The 19,026-nt window shown below is 43.6% G+C and overlaps 1 protein-coding gene across 1 annotated transcript in view; it reads left to right on the top strand.

Moving 5' to 3' along the window:
* The window catches only part of adgra2 (adhesion G protein-coupled receptor A2), a 39,705-nt gene extending 20,997 nt beyond the window's left edge, over nt 1-18,708 (top strand). The window contains exons 3-19 of the mRNA XM_026187328.2: nt 8,813-8,884; nt 9,828-9,899; nt 9,999-10,070; nt 10,716-10,879; nt 11,282-11,495; nt 11,666-11,830; nt 11,934-12,132; nt 12,226-12,375; nt 12,458-12,619; nt 12,875-13,075; nt 13,237-13,426; nt 14,070-14,278; nt 14,356-14,480; nt 14,564-14,687; nt 14,767-14,915; nt 15,494-15,583; nt 15,720-18,708. Coding sequence (XP_026043113.2) covers nt 8,813-8,884; nt 9,828-9,899; nt 9,999-10,070; nt 10,716-10,879; nt 11,282-11,495; nt 11,666-11,830; nt 11,934-12,132; nt 12,226-12,375; nt 12,458-12,619; nt 12,875-13,075; nt 13,237-13,426; nt 14,070-14,278; nt 14,356-14,480; nt 14,564-14,687; nt 14,767-14,915; nt 15,494-15,583; nt 15,720-17,133 — 3,772 coding nt within the window. The 3' untranslated portion in view covers nt 17,134-18,708. The remainder of the gene's footprint in view (nt 1-8,812; nt 8,885-9,827; nt 9,900-9,998; nt 10,071-10,715; nt 10,880-11,281; nt 11,496-11,665; nt 11,831-11,933; nt 12,133-12,225; nt 12,376-12,457; nt 12,620-12,874; nt 13,076-13,236; nt 13,427-14,069; nt 14,279-14,355; nt 14,481-14,563; nt 14,688-14,766; nt 14,916-15,493; nt 15,584-15,719) is intronic.
* The last annotated feature ends 318 nt before the right edge of the window (nt 18,709-19,026 follow it).

The following is a 19,026-nucleotide window of genomic DNA, read 5'->3' on the forward strand; positions in this document are numbered from 1 at the left end:
GTTGCATATTTTTGTTAGTGTGGAAAAGCCTTCCTGTAGCGCCATAGGGTCGGTGGGTCGGGTAATCTGAGCTCTCCCATGTACCTGGAGCAGTGATAAAAAACTAGCAGGAGGCAGCAGAGTGGAGGTTTAACTAAAAGAGGTTGGGAGAAAGACAAAAAACAGGCAGATAAACCCCTGGCTGTGCTCCACAGTGGGAGATGCAGGCGTCTGGCTGAGCACGAAATGTAAATCACACAGGCCTCATTTCACTCCTCCGCCTCCACCTCTGCTGGCTTGCTGACACACAGTGGTGGAGGTCCACTCACTCACTCTGACATCTTCAACCTTTAATTGAGCCTCGGGCAGCTTATAATCACATCTGAGCTCATGGGAAATTTGCTGTCTGTTGTGAAAAATGCCACACTGATGGAAGGGTTTGCAGGGATGAATTCAGATATGAGCTTAGAGTGTGAGTTTTGTCTGCGCTTGTGAGATTTTGGTTTTGTTTTGTCTCCTCGGTCCACCACGGCTCTTCGGGTCTTCTCATTGTTTCCAGTATGGCGTCAACATGTGCTTGTCATTTGGAGCAGTAGTGAGCAGTTACTCATATTATGTGACCAGCGGTGTAATCAAAGGCCAGCCCACTGGGGCTGAGTAAACATACATCAGGGAATTACACTGCATCTCTTCCCCTACGTGACAAGGATAAACACAGTCTGCGCCCCCTAACTGCACGCACACACACACACACACACACACATTGGGACACATGTTGTTGTGAAACATACACACACAGGGACACACACACACACACACATTCTCGTTTTGATATCTTAGTGAGGACATCAAATTGATAGTGCTTTCACTAGCCCAGAGGTTTTAGATATCACCCTGGATCAACACAGCTGAATCAAATAATTAGTTCATTACCAAGCTTGAGAACTGTTGAGGAGGACATGTTGAGGAGGTACTTTAGACATTTAAATCGGCTGTGTTGGATCAAGGACACATCTAAAACTTGCAGGACACCGGCCCTTAAGGCCCAGAGTTGGAAACCTCTGCCCTAGCCGCTTACCCTAACCCTAACTAATCAAAATGAATACCTAACCCTAAGCCATAGCCTAAACCTAACCATAATCTAATTGTAACCCTGACACTAAATCCACATTTTAAGTCTCAAAAAGTCTTCAGTCTCGCAAGGACAGCCGCTTTTGTCCTCATAAGTGACTGTTGGTCCCCACAAGTATAGTAACATTCCAATTTTTGGTCCCCACAAAGATGTCTAAACAGGTACACACACACTCGCGCACACACTCTCACTCTTGGCTCATCGCTGCTGTGACTTCAGTGTATACAGTAACCCTTGAGTGTGCTTCCTAGTATGGGCACCCTCTCTTCTGGCCCAGTCTAACAGGTCTCAGCAGACACACACTCACTTCCACACGCTCACAGCATACTTCTATTCAGAGCTGAATGCAGTCTGATCTGCTGTTATTAAACGGAGAATTCAGCTCCAGAGTAGAACACCCTCCTCCAGGCCTGGACAAGGCCGTGCAGCAATCTACACAGTTAGCCCTTTCATTGGGACAAACCTCCTCAAAGCCACTATTGCCTTCATAACCTGCCAAGCCACCCAAGTGCAGAGGAGCAATTTAGGATTGTTTGTTTTTTGCCCTCTTACTAGACTACTGTGTTTTTGTAGGTCTTTTAAACAGGCTTGCCATCCAATGGCTACATTTGGATCTTGGAATACTTCATTTCTTTCCAGCTCTTTGGATGAACACACTGGTTAAATCATGCCTCGCCTCTGTGGCGGTGGTTGCTATGCGCAAAATAAGTCACTTTCATACACACCGTCAGACCTCTGCTCGTGTACTTGCGCACCTTTTGAGTACCTCTACCGCTATGCACACCCTTTCTGATGGAAGTTTTCACTGGCAACCCCACTAATGAGCCGGGACCTTTATGAGTTGTGGACAGATCCCAGCAGCCTGTCCTGCACTGATTTGAGGCAATGTAATGAGAATAATGAGCAACGAGGGCCGAGGCAGTCTGGCTCCTTTCCAAATGGGCCCCACTGCACCATGGGACACAGGACAGGCAGGCAGGGCACAAGGGGCCCTCATTACTAAGGCTTGTTACCCTACAGCGAGAGAGGGAGCAGGGAGGGAGAGCAGAGGGCAACGATGATGATGGATGAGGGAGCAGCAGGGTGTTTGTAGTGGACAGGTCTGAAAGGCAGGAGTGAGGCTTGTGGTTAGGAGGCTCTAGGTGTTGGCAGCGTGACCGTTTTTGTCAACAAGAGAGGCTGAGATGATCTCTACAGTGGGAATCTTTTAAACACTGCGCTTCTTTGGACTCATTGGAGTAAGCACATAAAACATCACATAAGACAACCAAACACTTCTTGTAGACTCAACTTAGTTTAAGTGTAGAAAATAAGGAGGTGCTTGAGATTTATGCTGATAATGCAACAAAATTAAGGGAAGCCTGAAATTAAACCTTGGGCTGGAACACTGTTTCTTAAAAATGTCTGCATGAGAAAACATGCACAGTTATAGTGTTATGATTATGTGCAGGCCTAGGCCAATTCATATATGTTTGGCTTGATAGTATCTGTTCCGCAAAAGCAGAGGCAGACCATTCATTCACTCTTTGCCTGAAATCTCTCCGAAACCAACCTTGAAATCGCCTCTGCCATTCTGAGCGGTAGGGGTTAGGACGGAGTCCAACTTAAACAACTTTACCATCTGACATGAGGGACGCGGAGCCAAGATGGCTAAAGATGGTATGGTGGTGAGAGAGAGGGAAAGGGTAGATGAAGAAGGGAGAGGGAGGGAGCGAGGGTGAGAAAGAAAGCACACTCCTGCAGTTTGTCTTGTATAAATCTGAGGCCGTTTTCCTTAGCAGGAGATTTCCACACAAGCTGAGCAAATTACCTTGATGAGTGGGAACAAAGAAGAGGTGTGCCACACTGTAACACTTAAAAACAGTGGCCAACGTGTAGGCATGGCGAGATGGCAAGGAGCCCCTCTGTCTAGACTGGCCTGACTAAAAGAAAGGCTCAGATTGTACCAGCCCACTCTGGAGAGCGCTAAGGACAGCTGCTGTGATTGCACAGGGGAGTCTTGTTTCCCCCTTCACAGAAAAATGAACATTTGTTTTGGTGCATTTTTCCCGCACATGCCACCAGGTGGCTCCCGGTTAGGCAACAGTCACCTAATGAGAGTGCATGACCCATTAAGGGGTGGAGTGGGTGAGGAAGGGGTTAAGCGTGGTGGAGAGTGGAAACACAAAGGGGGTACTGCAGGAGTTGATAGACTCCAGATGTGTCTTTCAGATAAACTGGAGGAACGGGTGTGTTTGTATTGCAAGCTTAGCCCAGTCATGGCTCTGGGAGTTTATTGAAACAGCGAGTAAACCCCCTCATAAGCCCATTACCAAATCATATGCTTTATATGCCAGTAACTCACTCTCACACACTCTTTCGGCAAACTCGATATGGTTTCAAGGGCATTTTCCTCAGGAGGAACTTGAGCTTTCTCTAGACCTTCTTCCCCCCCCCCCCCAGCTTCCTTTTCTGCTTTATTTTTGCATCTCCCTTTTCCGAGCCCACTCGGGCTCTTGCTGTTCCTCACCTTTTACACTCTCTGCATGCTGCAGTCCACCTACTGGCTGAAAATTCACTCGCGGACACGAGCCACTCTTTTCATTGACAACCTGAACAAAAGGCACTTGTCCCTGCTGATTTCTCAGCTGCAAATTGTTACAACTATATTTTTACTTAACTTTCTAATAAAGACTGAATGACCCAGATGAAATGAAAATAAAATGTTCTTAGCATTTTTTTTCACTGTATGTTCAAATCTATCTGATCTGATCTGACTTTTATTGTTTTTGATTATTTGCATTCTGGTAGGTCTCGTGAAAATCTGCCAAAAATGGGCACGGCACTCTTCTCTATGCCGCTCCTAAAGCCAGACCTGGAGTCAATCACGATCCGTGGTTTCAGAGTTTTCCTTGGCAGAATAATCTTCATCTCTTCTTGCTGCAGATTATAGGAACATATAACCAAGCTAGGAAATTTTACACTTCAAATAAAAGTGTGTTGCTATTTCTGCACATCCCACTAACAACAGTGCAGTTGGACCCACGGTTTATGTTATGGTCAGTCATGGGCAGAGCTGCGGGCCTCGTGTTTTTGAACCATAGTACGGTCCTGATGCTTGTTGTCCGAAATTGCAAGGAAATATTTTAAACATGTGTCCTGCAGCAGCGCTACTGACAGAAAATCATAGAAAATGTGTATTATGTGTGTAAGGTTTCTTGGCTGTGCTAGAATAAATGCTTTCCAGATGGCAAATAGCTGATCAGGTATATCCAATCTGAGAGGAACCAGAAAAAAATTAAATAAATAATCTAGGGACGGGGCAGCAAAGCAGGAAATTAGTAGAAAAACAAGAGCTCAGCAGATCCTGGTTTCCTGTTTTAGGGGGAAAGCAAGAGCACGTTGGGGTCGGTAGTTACAGAGCCCCATTGTGAGCAAGTGTGTTGTGGAGTAGGGGGGTGGGGTGTACAGGGACCATACGCAGGGCCGTATTTTTCTTCTTATTACTGAATCCTTTAACCCACCTGCCCCTCCCGACAAAGGAAAACTACCTAGTTAAAAAAAAAGAGAGAGAGAGAGAGAAAGGAAACTGTAAAAATAAACGAGCAAAGGCCTCTGCTAGACCCGCCAACCAGACAGGAAATGACACGCGGCACAAAAATGGTCTCCGCTGACCTCTTTCAGGAACCAAGGTGGCAGTTAACACCCCCTCGCTTTTTTTCCATCATACCTTCAGACATGTTTGTTTCTGTCTTTTTTCCTTTATTGAGTCGTATACAGAGAAAACTGCAATTAAAGTATAGAAATCACGCCGCAACCCACTGACTTTCCATTAAAAAAAAACTTTAAAAAAAAACTCCAGCAACAGGAAATTCTTAATTCCAGTCTGGTGATAATGAGTGGCCATTCCCCCGGCTTCCGTCATTTTCCCAGCTCCCTCCAGGGCTGGAGCCTAAACAATGTCAGCACTCCAGTTGCTGCTGCTGTGCTCCTGATAATGGAGCACTCCATGTCTGGAGCGCTTTACAGACCATGTCTTCATTATTACCCTCTCGCTGCCCTACAAGCACGTCGCTCTTCTCCAGTCTGCATGGGGCCCAGGCGCTCATCCCCTGTATCCAACAGAGCAATGACTCTTCAGAATGGCAGAGGACCAGTCCCATTGATCAGGAGGAGTTTTGGGGGGGGGCATTCTTAATGGCTGCCTCTGGTGTTAGGCCCAGCGGCGGCAGACAATGGCCCCTTTTGGATTTGGGAGCGAGCTTGAGTTTGTCACCGTCTAATCATACGCGCCACATGTAGCGTAGGGGATGAAGCACTGCACTCAGAAGGTTACAAAGCATAACTCAAAAAGAAAGGTCGTAGTGACTGTAACAATGTGTCGCCATCAATCAGCTCATCGAGCTTTTGGAAGAAATAGATGCTGCTCCTGAGGAGGATGTTGAAAAACTAAAATAATAGCTACAATTTAAACTTTAGACGTTAAAATTGTTGATATTTTCATGGTCTGCAAGCATGAGGCTTTGAAGCATTCATTGTCTCTGCTGTTATCCTCTTCCTTGGTGACAGCTGTTTTCATCAGTGTCGAGGTCACTGAGCTGTGAAGCTGCTGTAAGATGGGGCGCTGGCTACTCCAGAGGGCACGCACACAAGTCATCGCCTGAGTGTGAAGCCTGCTACTCTATTTTCAATCTACTGTACTGAAGGTTTTAAATAGCGCTGGAAACAAATCGGACACTGTGAGCCAGTGGTAAGAGGCGGCTCCAGACATTCAGCTGGGATTGTGCCGGCGAAGTGCTTGGACAGTGCTTCAGTTCCTGTTTTCCTTCACGTTTACCAGCCTGGTGATAAGAGAAGGGATCAGAGGCAGCGGTGTGTTAATAATCAGGTCAGAGCCTTGAGCCAGACAGGAAATGCACATTGGCTTGATGCAGTTGGGATAAGATTCCTCTTGAGAAACATGAAATCCACATTGGCACAGTCACTATATAGTTCTGGCTTCATTCATTCGCTTGAATGATACATTTTGCTCCTGTGTTTAAGATTTAAGACTTCCAAACCAGCAAATCAGAGAAAATAAAAGTACTGACTTGATAAAGGAGAACTAAATTATTTTCACAAGGGTCAATTTCATAACTTTCCCACATATAGCATCTGTGTTTGAATCGAAATTTAACTACCTATCAAAAACAGCACCCAAATATTTACATATCAGTGCACTGCAGCGACCGGCTCACCTTTAATAGCACATGTTGCAGGGACAGAAGGAAGTGGCCTCCTCCAAATATCAACAAACGCTTCTTTGGTTTGGTTTGGTATCCAGGCACAAATTTGAACTCAGTCTAATGTCCTGTGAGAACAGCACGGCTAACATGTTTGTGTACTTGTGTAAGTCTATTTGGATTTATGTCATGTTTGTGTCATTCTAGTATCATCTGTTGATTTTTGATTTTTTTTAGGTGTTTTTTTCCACCAGACAATATAACAGAAGATAACACACCAGAAGAAATGAGTTAATTTAGTTGTTCTGTGCAGTACATTACATTTATTAAGAAGCTAATTAAAATTAGCCATTATATTTTTCTCGAGATCTTTAGTTTGCTGATCTGAGGAGATTTAAGCAGGAGATTTTTACAATATAAAGGAAAAGAAATAATGCACTGTCTTAATAATAAATGTGTTGTGTAGATCATATGAGCAGTGTTATAGTAAACATTACCTCCATCTGCAAGAAGGAGGTGACAAAAACAAGCATTTAAAGACAAGCCTTGAAACTGACACTTCTATCTAGCAACTGAATCCCAGCTTACAGCGACTCTGTGGCACTTTTGTGTTAGCATTTTAATCCAGCTGTAAGAGCACGTTTGGTAACACAGCAAAGTGTGTGGCTGTGCGCACGTGGAGCATGTGTGTGTCAAAGGGACAGACAGGGAGGGAGCGAGACAGATCTCAGGGAGAGGAAGTAGTGGGCAGTGCCGCGTCTTTCATCGCTGCACTAATGAGCCCCGTGACACACAGACTGGAAACAGCAGTATTGTTCTTCCCCTGCCTGGGTCAACAAATTCTATAAAGCTAATGTCCCCCAGAAACACATGTATATTCAGAGTGAGACGCAGTACCACAAAGATTGCTATTTTATATTGTGACAGACTCACAATATAGTCCGGAGACACACACAAACACACACACAGATACTGAAAAGTGTAGCTGTTCTCTGTCAAACACCCAGATTGCTCTTTGATTTGATTGGTGATATGCTTTTTTTTACTGCTTATTTAGAATCACAGAGGTGGAAATATCTCCGATTTTTAAAAAGCTGTGAAATTGTTGCAAATGTTCTGACTGACAAGCTGGCACAAACTCAAAGATCTGAACCGAGCAAACTTTAGCCTGTTGGTCTGGGGCCAGTTTTTTTTTTTTTTTGCTCCATCGTTTCAACCAGTCTCCTGTTTCGAATCTAAATATGAGTGATGGCTTAGAAGGACCAATAGCAAAACCCCCTGATCTTTTTGAGCATGTCTCAGCCACACCGCAGTGTAATTTCTTTGCTCGAAGCATTTTCTACAACAATTTTCCCGCCGTAGCTTACCCAGAAAAGTTCATCTCTTGGAAAGCAGACAAAACAGTGGTTAAGAGACGCCTGAGGTGATGTGAAGCAGCGTGGTTGACAACCGCCGTGGAAGATAATGTTTTGTGGAAAACAAAAAGGACCAAAAGGTCCTCTGAGGTCTAACATAACATCGAAGTCTTTGTTAAAAAGAGAAATCGAGAAAAACGCAGCTGCTGCACTGATGCTCCTGTAAGGAAATCTGACTCTGCGACTGCTCTGATGAGAGCAGAACTATTTCATGCTATAGGAACGTGGATAACATGTGCTGTTCATAACCATCCGTCTCCCGACCTCATTTAGCCTTGCTATTCTCACCTGGCCAAAAAAAAGGTTCAAAATCTAATCTACAGCAGCTGATGTAGATGGGAGTATCTAGCTAAAGTCTTTAAGACTGGAGTGTGGGTGTAGAAGTGGAACAGGGTGGAGAAGTGCAGCGGATAGTATGAAATTAAATCTTCAAAGAAAATTATTATTTATGGTTTGAATTGGGTAAAGCTTATTGCGGGAAGGACAGTTTTGGAAAAAAAAGAATCAATAAATAAATAAATAACAGAACTTAGTGTTAATAGTTTCAGATTCCACAAGTGTTTTATGTGGTTGAATATCTCGCTAGTCTCAAGCCCAGGAGGCAGTTCGGATAATATTTCCTATTTGTTTGCACAAATATCCTGCTGTGGCTCGCTGGACGAGCCAGGTTTAGGATGTGTGTCCCTGCTCCCATTCATTTAAACCTAACAGCGTCTTCTTTCAATGGTAAATGGTGATACCATGCTTGTGACTATTACTACACAAAATCCCTTAAAATGCTGCTGTTATTTTTAAACTTTCTTCTCTGAAAGGGTTAATTAATCAAGCTAGAGCCTTACAACTTTGTGCCCCTTGAGGACTCATTTTATTACAATGACATACCAGGTTAGCTGCTTCCCTTGATCCAAGTTTATGCTAAGCTCAGTGAATTAGCTCCAGCTACATATTGATTACAAATATATGATTGCAGTACCAATCTAAACATTGCAACTCTCAGTGAGAATACAAAAATGAAAGTTTGCAGTCCTCTTGTTAATGTGTCAGTATAGTCCTTGCGTGCACCTAACATTTTCTCTTTCCCCCAGGGACCTCAAGCACAACTTAATCAGCACCATCATGCCTGGAGCCTTCCAAAGCCTCTCTGAGCTTCGGAAACTGTAAGTAGATATTAAGATGACCCACATTTCACTCGGGTTCACAACTCAATAAACACAGAGAGTTTAATCCTAAGGTTTAGCATAAGATGGACGGAGGTTAGTTTGTTGCCCAGATAGGCAGTAGTCAGGAGAAAACCCACATATATATTTTTTTGGAAGCTCACAGATGTCATATGTCATATCAGGTTCATGGTGTTATTGTCACCATAAAAGCTTCCTTTCCTAAATGTTTCTGCAGAGGGGACACTGGGATGTCATCTGTGAGCCCCGCTTCAAACCTCAGGGCTCCTCACACGCAATTGAATGTGACAAGGCGGCTGTTTGAGGCCGCTTGCTGCTCACTCATTGTGTTTTTGGACACCGAGGTCTGGTTGCAGCGTGGGTCCAAAGAGGCTCCTCGGCGCAGCGCCGCATGACTCCCTTTCCCTCCTCCCCCTTCTTGTGTTTTCCCTGCAAGGTCTGGGGCTTCTCAAAACAAACAGATAGAGATAAACACATGCTATGGACAGCTCTCTGCTGGGTAGTGTCAGAGGTACAACAGAGCAGATCCCTCTCTGACTGCAGATATACATCACACTCAGAGGTGGACAGCAGAACTGGGGCCCTGCTTTTACCCCAATGATGATAAACTCGTACTTGGGTCCCTTTGTGTCCTGATAAGGAGAAGTAGCCAGAACTGTTGGAACCCTTCTTTAACTTCCCAAATATTAAAATATATAATGTTCTGACTACAGTTGAATACAGCTACTTAATTTTTAAAGACATGAAAGGAGATCCTATACAAGTTATTGCATATGTTTCTTAGACAAATGACATTTCACATCAGTAAAGCAATGCGGCCACTGAAAGAGTCAAGACACCACAATCTGGTGCTGAGTGATTGAGAAAAGGCCTCTTAATTTGAAAATAACTGACCACATTCTTTTGTCTTTTACACTTTTAGTGACCTTTCCAACAACCGCATTGGCTGCCTGACTGCAGACATGTTCCAGGGGCTGACCAATCTTACTAAACTGTAAGAGGCAGATGAATTGATTCGATTAAAAAAAGTCCTCTATGAGTTACAGCAAAGCTATGAAGTTACACTGTTCATATCTAATTTGTGTTCTGTTAGGAACCTCTCTGGCAACATCATATCAACCATGAATCCAGGGGTGTTTGAAGAGTTGCCGTCCCTCAAGCTAGTGTGAGTATTAAACTCTGTCGGCCTTTCGTTCCCCCGAGGTTACCCTCACGGCATACCAGTCCATAGTTTAACAAAATATTTTTGGACATCCTAGACAAAGATAACATTTATTTTCAATTAATATTTATTTTCCCGTGTGTATGCCAACCGTGTTTCACAGTGAAGCCTGTGTCAAAGCTCAAATAATCAAAGAGGATTTATTTGACATGTATTTATTTTAATTTGGATATTTTTGTCTATACTGTGCATGCTTTTTTTAAAAAAAAACTGAAAGCATATCATTTATGCTACCGTAAAGAAACATTGAAGTTTATCTACAAACATTTCAAAACTGAACCACAGACTGTATATAAAAGATGGACATGGGCATGAGATATTTGTGAAGTGGCTGTTTTTAACCCGTGTGTTTGTTATTTTGTCATCTTGTGTTTGTGGAGTCAAAATGGACCATATTAGGAGAAGAGAGTGAACTTGCTAGCTTAGCAAGCAAAGTGCAAAACACAGATATGGATACGTGCTAATTAGTGCTAACATTCAAATTAAATAGTATTAGAATAATGTTAGAATTTAACTCATCAAAATTGGAGCACAAAGTTCTTTGATGGTCTGTTAGTACTATTTACAATACATTGGTTCTCTCTTCAGGAACTTCAACTCAGACTACCTAACATGTGACTGCGAGCTGCAATGGGTCCCGAACTTCTTTCGCGGCAGTCCAGCACGGCTAGGGGAAGAAACCCTGTGTGCCTACCCCATGAGCCTGAGGGGAAAGCCCCTGCGTGGACTAAGGGAAGGCCATCTGAGCTGTGGTAAGAGCCTGGCAGCAGTGAGGCATATGAATGAGGCGGTTCACCACTTTATTTCAGAGAATGTTGCACTGTGAATGATAGCAACAGTTCACTCATTATGAAGTTCAAGCTCATCTCAGCTATTTCAAGGATTAACCGACCAAAAAAGGGTTGAACAAAATCAATCCCCGCTGCTCTGCGGGGACATATTTCCAAAAGGCTCAGTGAGTTGTGTTGACAGCTAATCCTGTGGGTTGAATTTACCAATTGCTGCAGTCTGCATCCAGTCTGCTCTAGAACGGCAGACTCATAATAGCTTCTGTGGAAAAATGTAGCTGAGGCTTGGTAATGAGAGAGCAGCACAAGCAGTTCCGAGCGATGTGTAACCTTCACATCTGCATCTTTTCCCACCGTGTTGCTCAGATGGTCCTCTGGAGCTGCACACCATGTCACTGCTGCCGTCTCAGCGTCAGGTGGTCTTCAAAGGCGATCGGCTGCCCTTCCACTGCGCTGCTGCCTTGGTGGACAAGATGACCACTTTACACTGGCGTCACAATGGTCAGCCGGTGACCACTGATACAGAAATGGGTGTCCAGCTGGAGAGCAGTGTCGTGCATGACTGCACCTTTATCACCAGGTGTGGTAAATAGAGCAACGCAGACAGAGTAGTAGTAGATCAGATGAGTTGTTTTCGTTTTAGTGCAAAGACAGTCCTGAGTAAAAAAAAAAAAGGGAGAGGCTTTATTAGTTACAATATTATGTGTTAACGATGTGTTATAATGAGCTGTCACTATCATCTTTATCCAGTGAGCTTATTCTATACGATGTGCATGTGGAGGCCAGTGGAGAGTGGGAGTGTGTGGTTTCTACTGGGAGGGGCAACAAGTCTCTCACCGTTGAGATAGTGGTACTGGAGAACAGTGCCTCCTTCTGTCCAGAAGATAAAGTTGTCAACAACCGCGGGGAGTTCAGGTCAGTTAAAACTTTAAATATATCCTGTATATTATAATATGGAACATACGATATTAAAAAAAAAGATTCAGCGTTGCCATTATTCTCTGGCATTTATCCACAGGTGGCCAAGAACTCTGGCAGGAATTACCTCCCACCAGTACTGCCTGCAGCTGCGTTACCCTTCCCTTTCTGTTGAGGGGGGCATGGAGCAGAAAAAAGCCTCTCGCTATTGTGACCGTACTGGAAAATGGGAGGATGGCGACTACTCAAACTGTCACTACACCAACGGCATCACACGTGTCTTGCATACCTTCATCCTGGTCAGTCGCAGCACTGTCACCACTGTTCAATAAACATTCGCAGCATGACGTGACTCCTTATGTCCTCACCATATTTCCGCTCTTGCTTTTCAGAGGCCCATCAATGCATCCAATGTTGTCACAGTGGCACATCAAGTTCGCACATACACCCTGGAGGCTGCTGGTTTTACTGACTCGGTCGATGTACTGTACATGGCGCAAATTATGGAGAAGTTTATGGAATATGTGACACAGATAAAAGAGGTGAGGGCACTTTAAGTAAATGTAGTAATATATTCTCTAGAGTTCCTTATTAAATCTCCTTTTAAATTTCCCTGTGCTCCAGTTGTTGGCGGTGATGGTGGAGATGGGCAGTAACCTGATGCAGGTGGATGAACAGATTCTCGCTCTGGCCCAGAGAGAGAAGAGAGCCTGTAGTTCTATAGTCAACTCCCTTGAGACATTGGCTTGGTCTCAGCTACACAGTAATGCTAAAGAATTTTCCATGGTGGGAACTATTAACTGTTTTTTATATATTTATCATGTGATTTTCAACAGAGCATGCTTGCTGTGAAACCTGTGAAATCTTTCTATAGTTCATTCATGCAGTAGGAAATGCATGTGTGTGTGATTTAGAAGAGCGGTGCATGTCTTTAATCATATTTCTGTGTGAAATTGTCTGTGTAATCCAACAAAACCCATAGTAATGTTTAAATGAAAGTGTCAGGGTGTTTACCTTGCCTGGGTGACTTCATGTTTACAGATGTCTAAGAACATTGTGATGGAAGCCCATCTAATTCAACCTGCCCACTTCACTGGGATAACTTGTACTGCGCATCAGCAGCGTGAGGTGTCAGTGGGCAACCTGGGAATGGAAACGTCAGAGTCTGGCCATGAACAGCAGCTTCGCGTCCACTGTAGCACTGGTGCCCATAACACCTCTCTCAACAATTTTTTCCTAAAGGTGAGGCTTATGTATGCCTTCTTGCATCCGCCTGTTCTGTCTACTTCATTAATAACCACATCATATAGACACGGACAGTTTAGGTTTAATGAAGGATTTTGATACAATCAACATTTGCAGTTTGGCTTCTTGTGTGACTTACACCTTTTTTAATTCTCCAGAATTCTGTAGCCTTGGCCTCGGTGACTCTTCCAGCTAATCTGTTTGCTTCGGATGCTGCAGCAGACTGTAAACTGCAGTTTGTAGCCTTTCGAACAGGCAGCTTTTTTCCTTTGACTGGGAACTCGAGCACCACTACTGAACACTCCCGCAGACGCACTGTCAACAGCCCTGTAGTCTTTGTAGGCCTAGGTAAGGAAACCTTTAGTATATTAAAGAGACTCCTTTTATTTATTTATTTATTTATTTATTTATGTATGCATATTTAAAGTTAATGTTTTAAAGTTAAAATCATGGGTGTTTGGATGCTCTGTATGCTTAGGCATCATAATAAAACACATTAGTGTAATTCTTCTGCTCTGTGACAGCTACAAACATCATAATTATGCTTCAGGATGAACAAAGAACGAACCACTTTGCGCTTATTTGAATTAATTAAATATGAAAAATCCCTTGCAGTCAAATGGGACAGTTGCTTTCTTCACCAAACGTAACCCGGGTATAATTTTTACAGATCCGATACTGTGTGAAACTCAGTATAATGAAAGGCTACTTTGTCTGAACCACTGCACCAGAAAAACCTTGAGACTGTTCTTTGTTCGTTGCTTGTTTTTGCCTTGGCAGGTTTTTCTCTCTCTTTGCCAAGAGTCATTTTGCAAATTGTAGCGACCAATCATGAAATATAAACAAAGCCTTCAATCCATTTTTTTGCACTTATACCCCAGTTTATGTAATTGTTTTTACAAAAACAACCAGGTGGAAAGTAGAATGCATTGGGTATTCTATTCAGTAAACAGTAGGTTTTTAGTTATTTATTAATTTCATTCTGTGACAGATGGTTGCAGCATGCAGAACAATTCAGACCCCATCTGGGTGTCACTCCGCCACTTGTCTCCTGGTACCGATGCCGTGGCAGCCCATTGGAGCCTTAAGGGACCGGAGAAGCAGGGAAGCTGGAGTCAGGAGGGCTGCCAGTTGGTCCGCAGTGACAGCAACACCTCCACCATGCGCTGCTCTCTGCTTAGCAACTATGCCGTTCTGCAGGTAGGCTCAAAAATGTAATGATTCATCCAAGATCACCGTGGCTAAATGAGAGTTAACTTGACTTCTGTGGTTTCTAGGAGGTACCTGACTTCCCTAGCTCCCCACTGACTGTGAGGGTGCTCCATCCAGTGGTCTATGCCTGCACTGCAGTTCTGCTCCTTTGCCTCTTTACTATCATCATTACACACATACTGCACCACAGGTACTGTAGTGTATTTGCAATTTCTCGCTACTATTTATTTATTTTTTGCTTCATTATCTAATTAGCTTACTCTTCTCCCATAGTTCAATATGCATATCAAGAAAAAGTTGGCACACATTGCTGAATACCTGCTTCCACATTGCAATGACAACAGCGATATACGCAGGCGGCATAAGCTTAACAAGCTATCCAGTCGTTTGCCAAGCAGTAAGTTTTGAATTTCAAGTATTGCATTTTTTTAGAGGAATTTAAGATTGATGTCTGATCTGACAACATTACATGACAGGTTGGCATTGCCTTGCATTACTCCTCGCTGTCAACCCTGCTGTGGATTGGAGTCAGCGCCAGGGTGATTTACAAAGAGGCTGTGTGGAGAATGCCCCGGCAACCAGATGGAGAATCTCCTGTTCCGCCTACGCAACGACCTATGCTCAGGTCAGTAAACAAGATTCAACTCACCTTCACCCACTTCCTTTACTGTGAGATTATTGTTTGTTGTCAATAAGGTTTATATTTTGGGCAGATGCTGTAATTCTTGTGTGTGACCACCCAAAGTGTGCACGATCAAAGGTGGTTATTGTGCCCAATGGCTAAGGGGAGGGGGAGGGGGGAAAGGGGCATGAGACCACCATAAGAGAATGAGTGGGAGTTGTCATGAATCTGAGCATATCTATCATATCCAGTATTCCCGATTTTCTTCTCTTCCTGCTTTTCTGTTCCTGTGATCTAGAGGTTGTGCTCATACTACACTGTGCCTCTGACCTCCAGCCACCATTTGTTGCCTATTCAGCCACATTAGATGAGAACATAGATTCTGGTGTCTGTGCTGACCCATGTAACACTGTGCCTACTAAGACAGCCAAAGATCATAAAGCCCTGCACATGATAGAGAGCCAGGAATACATTAAAACACCAAAAGGAAAAGAAAAAAGATCATGGCAGCCGAAGGTCAAACATGCACAAGAATCGCTTTTTATCGCATGAGTTTGATATGTGTCTCTCTGTTATTCAAGGTTCTATTTGATAGCTGATGGTGTTCCTCTCATCATTTGTGGGATCACAGCAGCTGTCAATGTTAACGACTATGGAGACAACAGCCCTTAGTAAGTGCCTCTCTTTTTATCCTTGAGCCATTTGGCCCTTGACTTTGTGTTGTTTGGATTGCTGCTGAAGCGAATGACACACAAAGATGTCCTTGTTTTGTGCTGACTCTCCTGCAATCTTTTCTGCCTCTTGCAGCTGCTGGCTGGTCCGGCGCTCCAGCCTGGGGTCTTTCTTTGTCCCCGCTGGCCTGGTGGTGTTGGTGACCTGGATCTATTTCCTGTGCACTGTTTTTCGCTTGAGGCGCCGTGGGGCCAAAGAATGCACAGGAACCACTCTGTCTTCTCCTGTGACCGAGAGCCATCCTGCGCTCGCAGGAAGTACCAGCCTGCTCTCCACAGACTCAGTGACTGGACCTGTACACCCTGTTATGTCTCCAGAGGATCAGTATTCGCTCAAGACACAGTTCTCTGTGCTGGTGGCCACCCACTTCCTGTTTGTGGCTCTGTGGTGTTGTGCAGCCATGGCAGTGTGGCTTACAGGTCACACTAGCTTGTTGTTTAGCTGTCTCTATGGGATAGTCGCAACAGTTTTGGGGGGTTTTCTGGTGGTGCACCACTGCTTCCGGCGACAAGATGTCCAGACCTCTTGGCTGGCTTGTTGCCCAGGCTATCAACGCCCTCATCCCATGTCTACCTACACCCATACCTGCACTACTGGGAGTGGGGTCCAGACCTCTGAACAGGGATCCCAGCTTTTTATCAACTGCCATCCACCTGGTGACTCTCATAATTCCTCATCAGCTAGGTCGTCATCCACACCAAGTGGGATCAGCAGCGTGGGCCCAGGGCCTTGCAAGCTCACCAACCTGCTGCAGGCGACACAAGACAATTCAAACGGCACTTCACGTGCTCCTACGGGCAACAACACTAGCACCAGTACTGACAACATCACCAAGCCTACAAACAATGTTCTGCCCACCATTAACTCTGCAGCCCCAGGACAGCCCCAGAGAAGGAAAGCGAGCAGCAGAACTAAACAAGGCAGTAGTCAATACTATCATCGGGGCGAGGGCAGAGGTCACTATCGTCTCAAAGCTCTAAGGGCTGCTGGAGGTGGGGGCAGTCTTGGAGCTTTAGGGCCCATAGGTTTAGACCACCTCAGTTCATCGCATGCTGTTTACAAACAAGCCACAAGTGAGAATGGCAGCATTCACCACAGTCTGTCAGAGAACCAGGCCAGCGTGCTGACAAACGGGAAGCGAGTGGGAGAATCAGTAGCTACGAGCCCCTCGGAGGGAAGCGATGGAGGCAGCAGCGGGAGTCGCAAACCATTCCCCCTGCTGCCATCGATGGCCAGCCGAGTGGCCATGCAAAACGCTCAGAGGCGATGTGCCAGCAGAGACAATTTAAAAGTCGCAGCTTCTGCGGAAACAAAGCGCTGCTCCTACCCTCTGAACGGCGACACCGCCACTGTGCCGGGGGCCGCTGGCCAAAATGGCAACCTGAAAAACTCTGTGCTGGAACTAGAGCAGGACATGAGTGGCACAGACCAATCACAGAGCTCTGTTGGAATGAAGAGTGGTTTGTGGAAAAGTGAAACCACGGTGTAAATTATGCTTACATGTGAACAACTATGCATGTCCTTAATGAACTCTTGAATGACTGGGTTATGTTTCAACGGTCTCTTAATAATTATCTAATTTAAGATATAATATCATGAAGGCATCCAGGACCCTAAACTGGTACTTTTGCCTCAGTAGCGTTGAGAGAGTTTGCTGTGAAATGATTTAAAAAATAAAAAAATACTAAGGCAGGTGTTTTTATTGTCATTTTCAAAAATAAGATACACATTTATCTTATAAAAAAAATGTACAAGTCATTTCTAAAATTGGCATATGATGTTGATTTTAGATGTCTAATGAAAGCTTTAATATTTTAATTGTGATTTTTCTATGCATATCAACTATAGCATGAAATGGTTTATGAGATGGGCCATTTCCAAAGTCAAGCTATATGCATTTAATCCGTGGAAAAACTTTCACCCTTATGTGCGCTTCGAATAACTGGTTGTGTTACTCATGTATGCACTTCTATGTTGTCTGCAAGTTTATGCTTCAGTGTGTGTGTGCGTGTGTGTGTGTGTGTGTGTGGTTGTGTGTGTGCGCGCTCACTCAACAGAAGAGGATTTGCGTGAGTGTGGCTGTACAGAATCTCAGAGTGAAATAAAAAGGCTATGCGAAACTTTTAAATATAAAAAAATGTTTCCTTTTCATTTCTATGTACTCCTATCAGCACTGCTGGAGCTTCTCTTGTGTGATAAATTCACAATATACCCACTCAGACCTTGTCTGATCTAATACCTGAATGACTGCCCCCTCCTGGATAGCAGAGGAACCTGGATTGAGATTTCCTTTAAGCTGTATTTAGCAGGTTTTTGATTGTGGAGGTCGAGCTGTTTGTAATTTAGGGGCCACCGTAGTATTGCCTTGAGTTGACTCACAAATCCAAAGCCATACTTCTGTTTTATGAGCTTTTTAATGCACTTGCAATTCAGGAAATTACATTAACAGGAAATAGTATTTCTGCTACGCACCTCATTGCCACGTTTCTCCATTGTTCTCTGGGCACCACACCCTGTGTTGTTACACTTGTTGCTGTGTCATAATATGCTCTTTCTTTGTCATATTTTATTATATAGGAGTGGTATGATTTTGTTGATTGAAAGATAGACTTGTCTGGTTCATTTAATATCATGGGCGATAGGTATACATATAATCTTAATGTTGCCTCTCTATCAGTAACTATGCTTTTGTTAACAATTTCCAATTTGCAAGTTGCATGCAAGACAATGTCTTTATTTAAAAGGAAAAATAATCAGGGCACTAAAATATTCTGTTTAATTTCTGATGTATTTTTCTTTGTGCCAAAGAAAAACCTTTATGTTGCTGAAGAATGGAGCCACAGCTGCTTGTTGCTTGATTTCAATAATTCAGATCTTTAATTATTTATAACTGAATGTTGCATTTTGTAAATAACCCAATCGTCTTCATTTACTGAAATATCCAGTGGAGTGTACTCTATTTTGCAATTACACAAGCCTACAAAAACCCAGTATTATTGTGGTCATATGAAATATTGTGTTCTTAATATGATGTTCATTTCATTAAAGGGACATTGCCTGAAAATAATTTGCAATGGCTTAAACTTTGTTGAAAAGGGCCTGGTAGATAAATGAATTCATAGTTACTGTATGATAGGATTTTAGATGCCCTTAGATTTATGTTGCTGTGACGTAATTTCATAAGTCTTACCTGTAACACACTGTTCCCTGTGCTCCCGCAGGCAAAGAACAATGTAAAAAACAAAGTAAGACAAAAGTACATTACATTACTGGTAGTTTTTAAATTAATGACGTAAAAACACAATATTTTTTGTAATTATTTTTTGCTTAATAATAATAGTAATTTAATTAAATTATTAAAAAAACATTCGTTTTAGACTTA

This window comes from Astatotilapia calliptera, chromosome 12 (assembly GCF_964374335.1).
Source record: "Astatotilapia calliptera chromosome 12, fAstCal68.1, whole genome shotgun sequence".
NCBI lineage: Eukaryota > Metazoa > Chordata > Actinopteri > Cichliformes > Cichlidae > Astatotilapia > Astatotilapia calliptera.